The sequence below is a fragment of the Anopheles maculipalpis genome, chromosome 3RL (assembly GCF_943734695.1).
Source record: "Anopheles maculipalpis chromosome 3RL, idAnoMacuDA_375_x, whole genome shotgun sequence".
In the NCBI taxonomy this organism is placed as follows: domain Eukaryota; kingdom Metazoa; phylum Arthropoda; class Insecta; order Diptera; family Culicidae; genus Anopheles; species Anopheles maculipalpis.
In genome coordinates this window covers 46,679,056-46,687,671 of record NC_064872.1, presented here as the reverse complement: position 1 = coordinate 46,687,671, position 8,616 = coordinate 46,679,056, and the positions used below count along the sequence as shown (strand labels likewise).

At 43.3% G+C, this 8,616-nt stretch overlaps 1 protein-coding gene across 1 annotated transcript; it reads right to left on the bottom strand.

Moving 5' to 3' along the window:
* Positions 1-1,477: 1,477 nt before the first annotated feature.
* On the bottom strand, positions 1,478-3,584 carry LOC126564932 (segmentation protein even-skipped). The gene is made up of 3 exons (XM_050222059.1): positions 3,456-3,584; positions 2,887-3,089; positions 1,478-2,223 (listed from the first exon to the last, which is right to left on the bottom strand). Exons 1-3 carry the CDS (start codon positions 3,580-3,582, stop codon positions 1,483-1,485), a joined length of 1,071 nt encoding a protein of 356 aa, XP_050078016.1. The 5' UTR covers positions 3,583-3,584; the 3' UTR covers positions 1,478-1,482.
* Positions 3,585-8,616: the final 5,032 nt, after the last annotated feature.

Here is an 8,616-nt window from a genome sequence, read left to right as displayed (position 1 = left end):
TCTGGCACCATCGGATTTCCATTTGTTCCGGTCCATGGCACATGGATTGGCTGGCCGGCAGTTCTCTTCCTACGAACAGATCCAGAATTGGTTGGATAACTGGATTGCGTCGAAAAACGTTTTCGAAAAAAAATTTCCGAAAAAGAATCCGCGATTTACCCGAAAGGTGGCCTTTGCCGGGTAATAAATAATAATGGCCAATACTTTGATTGACCCAATTTCTATAAATAAAAATGCTACAAGTAAAAATAAACTTATGAAAAAAACGGCCGTTATTTATTTGGGCACCTAATACCTAATAGCTAATACAAGTTTGTTCTTCTTTATTGATACTTTATTGACTTTCTCGGGATGGATCTCTATAAAAGGAGATAATGGCGGTTCAAAACAGGGCTTCCCGGACGGCAGTGCCCCCCCCCCCCCCCCCCCCCGTGTGAGAGCTGACTATCGAACTACTTGGTTATCAGCAAATCTAGTTAGTAAGCAATTAGATGGCCGGCGTCATCTTAGAAGGTCGTTAAGGCAAAAAGAAGAAGAAGAAGAAAGCTATTCGGTGACCGGCGCGAACAAGAAGCAGCTCATGATCAATTAAATTGTTGACGATTGGGATTAAACCATCGTAATCACCGTATCGTCAATTATCATTGAAGTACAAATATCCGGAAGATAGTTGGGCCATTCTCAAGCCTGTGTAAGGGTTGAACGTAAAAAAAATCCGGCAGAAACAAAATTATACATTTTTGAACTATTTTCTCTTTTTCCAGCTCAACTCAACTACCGGCAAAAATAGTCAAGCACCCCAAAAAGGCAATACTGCAATGGTAAGAAATAAACAAATAAAAATAAAAATAATTAAGAAAACATATACGTACAGCGAAACATAAGTATCAAATTAAACAAACCAATTACTTAATGTGCTCATTAATTACATTGATATTAGAATAAAAATAATACTCACGCTTACTTACGACTGGACGTAATAGGTCGCTGAACCCTGACCAGAGTAAGAAATAAATCAATCAATAGAAGAATAAAAGCGACAACACTTTACAAAATTTTCATTATAAAAAGGTTTTACATTTTTCGTATTTATTGTTGTTTTTACTAATGCGTAGCAGATCGACCGACCGATTTTTTATGATTTAGTACGACGGCTCTCCGCCGTAATGTCGACATCGATCGACCAGACATGTTCAAAAAATTTCCTAAAACAGTGGTATTAGGCTAAACTTTACAGTATCTACAACGCGTTTAATTTACGTCCTTTTGTCATGTATTCTTACAATAAGTGGTAAATAAATTATTAAAACAACAGAACAGTTTCACATCCCTACCGTAGGCCCCCAACTAAATGCTTCATTATACAGTGTACATAATATGTCATTCTATGCACATCTGCCGTGCGTTTGATACAAACGCGAAATCCATGGGCTACACATCACATCAACAAGTTGAAGCGGTTCGATCGCTTCCCCGATTTGATTACACTTCGGACTTGTAAGGCTTGAACAGTTTCGGTTTTTCCGGCGTCACATGAATCAAGGTTGTCTGCGGGCTTACCGACTGGTTGACGACTGCAGCGGCGGCGGCAGCTAGCAAAAGTCCTTTCGTCGAACCGTTAAGTGACTTTACCGGGCTGACACTGGCGTTGCTCGAGTTCGAGGTCGAGGCGGAAGTGTCAAACTTTGAAACGGATACGGGACTTAGCGACAGTGCCGAATGTGGCGATGCAACAGGGCTTCGGCCTTGTTGGTGGTGAAGATGGTGCTGTGCACTGCCGACCGTGGTGTCCTGTGGAGGTGTTTGAGCCTTCGGAATGCTGAGTGGTGCATAGGGCGATGGTGGCATTGTGCCGGTGACCAGCATGGAGTTCGCCGCTTGATACACTCCGGGAGCCGTCGGTCCGGTGCCGGGGCCTCCGGGCAGAGTGGTAGCGGTTGTGCGCTGCGGGAGCGGATACGGTGTGTAGCGTGGGTAGCCGTAAGCGGTAAAGGCATGGGCACTTGCTGGCATACTGTTCGCACCCGGCACTACCGGCGGTGGAATGACGGGCATCTGGGTAAGCATCGGTGCCGGCGGATAGCCGTACGGCATGCCGACTGAGTTGGCTGCAGCCTGCAGGATCGAGGCGGCAAATGCCGGATCCGAGTATACGGCAGCATACGGCCATGCAACCGCTATCCGTTGCCGCTTGTCCTTCATGCGGCGATTTTGGAACCACACCTGGGAACATAAGAAACAAACAGAGAAACGATCCATTAGCTTTGGCTACAGTGGTTGAGTTACACGGTTCAATAAAGGCGCAAAACAGCGCAAATCGTGAATCATCAGCATTTAAGGCACGGTTGAACTCGAAATGGAATTTAAGCAGAAAGTTTGTACCGCAGACACAATTAGCACCTTATGGGTTGTAAAGCTTCTCCTTTATCACCTTTATCTAACCCTCTCGAAAGCACGCGGTAGTAACAATGGGCTCAATTATTTATTTTCAGTAGTCACCGACACTACAATAAAAGTCAGGCAGTAAAATTGCCCCCACGCCAAATGGAAGAAGGAGAGATGGAAAGATGTGAAAGAATGTGCTACCGATCGTTCCAATCCAAACAACTATATTTTCGTTTCTGATTTCACTGAGATCCCCCGCTGGTGGATGTATCCGTCATAATCATAATGTTGGTGATCATCAGCAAAGCCACCGATGAAAGGATCGTGCGATTTTATTGACTTTTGCTGGTCCTATGGGCCGACAATGGCGCGAACGGGCGGCATCACCACAAAGGCAGGTGATAATTATATTAATTTTATAATCGTTATATACGATAATTGCTCGATACAACTAATGTATCGCGACCCGCATTCGTCCTAGCCTGGGAAAAAGATACTAACCTTGATGGTGGACTCGGGCAGATTAAGCTGTGCGGCCAGTTCACAGCGACGCGGTCGCGAGACGTAGTTTTCCTTGTAAAACTCCTTTTCGAGTCGGGCCAGCTGATCTCGAGTAAAAGCGGTCCGGTACCGCCGGACAGATGGATCCAGGGGCGGTTGCTGGCTGTTGCCTCCATGCTCGGAAGAGGGTGGACTGTGGCAATCTGAGAGGAAGCAAAACAGGGCGAGTTTAGCATTTTTAGCACACAAAGCGAACGCACACACAGCCAGCCGGAAACACTAGACGAACAGAAAGCAGATGAGCTCGAAGGCAGTTGCATCCGTGTGACTTTACTCATCAAGGTTCAAGTGGTTCCGCTCTTGTTGCCAGGCTGCAACGGAGGCTCTTTGGAATGATGTATATAGACTTTTTGTGTTTTTACACATGCTCCAAAGTACTTCCGCAGCTTAATAGCTTGCTGTTTAGCAACATCCACTTAGCTACCACTTTGATCTTCTGGGCAATTCATTTCGGCTAGTTTGTAAAGCTAATGACTGTGTGACCGGAAGTGGTTGGGCTTGATTCTTACCGCTTAGTGGAGATAATGGAGGAGACGCCTTTGCGCTGTACTGATGTGCCATTAGATCGACAGCTAATCCTACGCTTGATTCGCGATGCTGCAGCGCATCCATGCCGTAGTTGCGAAAGCCTTGCATTTTGCACTAAATATCCGTTTGGCACTGTTACACTTGACTGTTAAAGCTGTTCGCCGTTCGAAATTCGCAGTCACTGTCTCACACAACACTGTCACATTTATCGAATGGCGAATTGTTTTGTATTACACCGTTCAATGGTTCATAAAGCTCAACACATCACGGCTCACAAGCTAGCCACCTGCTCGATCGTTGCACCCGTAAAAGTGTGATAATTTCGTCCACCTCAACTCAACACGCAACGGCCGACAATCTTTGCTAAACTGATGCTGTGTAGAAAAAAGCAACTCACTTTATATGTGTTTATATGTACCGGTAGAACCTAACGAACGAAGCTGCATCAGTTGTCCCTTTCCATCGCACGGTGCTCAAGCGTGCAGCCGACAATAAGTAGGCGGAGCCAACGACGGTGACTCGTTAGCGAATGAACGAAACAAAGAAAAATTGAAAAAGTACGCTTCAAACATTACTTACGGGAATCGCATGAAAAGTGCTTGATCGAACATACAACAAGCAATTTAATGTTGTGATAATTCTCTAAAACTGAATGAAAAATGTTTGAACCAGTTGAAGAATCGATTATCGCGTCCAGGAGAATCAGCGCCCCCCCTCGCCGGTAGAGAAAACACAACGAATATGATGTAATATAAGATTGTTTTCCGCAAGGATTATGATCCTTTTGCGATTATTACTGTATGATACCATGTACTATGTACCGGGCTCCGCCACATGCCCTATAACAAAACCACCTTTATCAGCACTGTCCAGAGCGCTCGCTTTTATAGGATATAATCGTTTGAATGCTCGAATAATTTGATACGTTTGCAAAATTAATAACGAAGACATAGCCAGCCCCTATGTATGTAGGTGGCGGCAGTACATAAACACATCGTACCGCTACCGCATCCCGCAGCGTTGCCGAGTTGGCTCCGTGTTGGTGGAGAATGGGAGCTGTTGAGAAGTTAAATACAGATAACGAACATAGGTACATAAGCATTATACGATGCGCGGACCGGAGATTTTCCGCAACCCACGGATGGCCGCGTTGCCCGTGTTTTCGGCAAAATCATCGTGTTGTATAATCGTCCTGCAGCAGTGTCCTATGTGCGTGGCGAAGGTAGTGGCGGGGAGCGCTCGCTGTGTGTTCGCTCGCTGGCAAAATATTGGCAAAATTTATGATTTTGGGTAAGTTTTCGAGCATGGTTGATGATGGCGTTTATGCGCTGTATAATCGAACATTATTACGAAAAGGAAATTGATATAAAACGGTTACATGGTGCAGAACTAGTAACAGTATTGTTTCATTCTATGCCGCTCCCAGGTACGGTAGGTACCGATTCGCTAAACAAACAAAGCTTAAAGCTCGTGCATAATTACCAACCGAGGTAATACATATAGTAACGCTTCAAAGCTTACCCCACGCCTGCTAGGGCCTGCTAGAAACCGTACAACGAAGTAGGTAGTGCCGATATCACCATAGGGTCGAGAATGAGAAAAACAAATACAGGGAGTATCCAACAACGCCCATTAGTTTGGGAATTGGATGCTTTCGATTATCGGCCAACAATAGCTAAAACAAATATGTAATTTTATTGGTCTCGGCCCACCATCCTTCCTTCACTAGCAGGTCAAATCGGATGATGCTGCTTGGGTATCGAGTAGGCCGTGCAATGCAACCGAGCACTGTAAGGGAAACAATTTAAAAGCGTCATTAGAGAATTTGCCTCTTTGCCCCCAACTGCAACCCATACAAGTTACGGGTATAGATATTCTCTTAAAGGTTAGAAACCTTTTGTTTTATGATGGGTTATTGCAATGAGTCGCAACAGTATAGAGCGCGAATATCGCGCAAATTGGCAAACTAGCTGTTTGATGAATTAAACACCATTTGAGTGTGCGAAACAGTAAGATCATATTGATGTATGATGTTACTTTAAGTGTTAGTAATATTTGTACAATGTTACCGGTGGGAAAAACAAATTTATATATTATTTGGCTAGGAAAAACAATACTGAAGCGGTGACGATGCTATTGCAGTTGCTAATGTGCTCGAGAGGATGATCATACTACCTTCAATCAAATACCGTTTCGTAGTGTGGTCCTTAAACTGGCAGAAGTGACGAGTTAAAATGGTTAATCTATTCTCGCAAAGAAAACTTGGATAGCATTTGGTTTGTTCAGGGAACGAAGAAATTATTGAAGGCTCTCCGCTCCGCTTTCCAACGGCCGGGCAAAGGCTTAATCTGTGTATGTTTTGATGGTAGGGTATGTAAAACAATAACAATCTCTCTGCCAACCATCGACACTGTACAGCTCGCAGGCGTTTCAGAAGGTATGGGAACAGTAAAATTTTGGGTAACCATTTTGCCAAATACCGAGCCGAAATTGCTGCAATTCATTGTGCGTTGTATAAACGATATCGAACACGGCAAGGGCACAAAACGCCAACGGTAAAAACCAGAAGTGTAGTTAAATTTCAATCGGCAACGACCTTGTCGGAAAAGATTGGGATGATATTTTTATGTTTATACAGCTTAATTAGTTCCAATAACCGCCTCCACAACCGCTATCGTTTCGAAACGATAGCCTGTAAAGCAAAACCGACTTTGGTGCCCCTCTCTTTGTTCGCCTCCCGGGACGTTCGGTTGCTTGTTCGGTGTTCATGGTGTTAATAAGATTTCGTTATGCTCAGTAGGTGCTTAGTCCCTAGAACCCGCATGAAAATTAAGTTATATGGCTACCGAAAGTTTCAGCAATGCATGTCAACCATCCTTCTGTGACGGCGACCAGGAAACGGCAGGAAACCGGCAGTACTGCAATTCGTTTCGCAGACTCTTTTGAGACAAAACGGAGCGACCAAACTACGCACCATTTGCAGTGGTCCCTTGCGGTGTCACAGCAAGACTCCATGGAGAAAAGCACAATAAACACCAACAGTGGTGTGTAAACATACAAAAACAATCAGCAGAGGCAACAGCACCAGTAGTAAGGACTTTTCGTTGACCGTTCGTTATCGAAGAGATGTGAACCATCGAATGATACCAATGACTCCGACGATTATCCGATGATGTACGCAATTATACTTCATCTCAATTATGATAGGGCCGTTTGAAAATAATTCTACAGTTTTCTATAGGACCATAGGCAGCATTATCTTCGCAGTACCGCCCACTGCCGAGAAAGCCATTTTCAATCGTTGTTAACCGACGTTGACGTTCTTACGTTAGGTTATATACGCGCTCTACTCTTTACTTCTCTGCCCATGATTCTAACGAATGAACGAACGAAGGAAAATGATCTACTAATAAATCGTTCTGCGCTTATGAGCTATGACAGCTATATTGCGGGAAGCTGAAAATGCTTACAACTTTAGAACGAAAACGAAATCATTGAGAATAAAAATAACACTCTTCACCGCGGTTAGGCTCCCGAAAAAAAAAAAAGAAAAAAAAAGTCATAAAATATGAAAAGCGCAAGCAGCCCCAACCAACATCCTAAAATATGGGCGATAAAACGCAAAATTAATATCGATCAGACGCAGAAAAATTGTAGCTACCAAACCAGACTTAATGATGTTTCACTCCCGCAGCATATGAACGACATCCTAAATGGTGTTTATGTTGTCGAAGCAGCGTAGTACAGGGTAGTGAAAAAACCGAAAAAACGAAAAACAAACGCACAAAGGCAAACAAAACCAAAACGACGCATACCTTATCGTTGGTCGTGGTGGTTGTAGCGTGGGGGTAGAATAATTTTAGGCCACGCGTCTCCGAAGATTATGACGAAAAGTTTTGTTTGGTGCGTAAAACGATGCTCTGGCGATGGCATTCGGTTCATGAGAATTCCAAGTTTAGTAGCCTTTTTGCATTCTCCCGCCATCGGTTGAAAGAAAACCCCATGTTTGGTCGCTAGTACATACAAGATTCTTTTATTTTTTGGTACGCATGCGCACTGGCTAGCTCCGAGACAAACATGGAACACCTCAAACAATACCTAGCTGTTGCTAGCGTGCTGCTGTTTTACGGCAAGATGAAACACCGCCATTGAGCGTATTCTACCCTAGAACACACTAGCAATGGCTGTCTTTTTTTTCTTCTTATTTTGCATGTAAACACCTTCAGAACGGGGGAGTGGGCATTGGTACAGGTTTCCTAAATTTGATTACTGGCAGCAGCAGCAGCAGCATCGGCCGATGGAAGAAAGTCTTTCACTTCAGCACGGGAAGGGCAAGGTACGAATGTGTCAAACGTGTGAATCGTTCCGTGCATTATTAATAGCATTGTTTTGAACTAAAGAGATCCCGGTTACCGCTCATCACGCTTTTATACCGAAACCTCACGTAATTGAAATAAATATTCTTAAATTCTTTGCTTTGGTATACGGTGTCGTATCAACGTTCCGGATGCTGCGATTGTTAGCTGCAAATTTGGTTATTGTTTAACTAGCCATTCTTTACCTTTTCCGAGGAAGACGAAGAATTAAATCAAAGGAAATGATTTTTTTTCTGTTCCACTTACTGTAAACCATTTAATAAGAATTGACATGAAAACTCCCATGTTATCACGCAGGTAATGAACATAAAAACAAAAAACAAAAAAAGGATAATATTTGGCGACAAAAAGGCATGATCTGCTAAATCGAACAGAGCCAAACGAGGTTCGAAAACTAATTGGTATTGCATTGCATTCGATTGTAAATGAAATAGATGTTATAAAGTGAAAAAAATGTTGAATGTTGACCTTGCGTTATTCCTTTCTTGTTTGGCGTTGTTGAAGCCCAATAGTTCAATGTACATCGATCAGCTTGAAGCACTACTGATTTGCTTGCTTTATAACCTTTCATCCCATAAACACAACCAAATTGAGGTGCTGGGACGTTTTATTGCACTGCCGTAAATGAATGAAATAGTGATGAACTGCGATGAAACAAAATGGCAAACAAGAACAGTAAAGAAAAGTGAAATGAACGAAATGTTCAGCTAGCATGCTAAAGTATGAGGCAGAGTTATACATTATATTTGACAATATAAGGTGTACA

Coding starts and splice junctions, on each gene's coding strand:
- LOC126564932 (XM_050222059.1), bottom strand. CDS start 3,582: ATGCAAGGCTTTCGCAACTACGGCATGGATGCGCTGCAGCATCGCGAA. Junction 3,090..3,455: donor TCCATTATCTCCACTAAGCG/GTAAGAATCAAG, acceptor GCTTCCTCTCAG/ATTGCCACAGTCCACCCTCT. Junction 2,224..2,886: donor TGCCCGAGTCCACCATCAAG/GTTAGTATCTTT, acceptor TTATGTTCCCAG/GTGTGGTTCCAAAATCGCCG.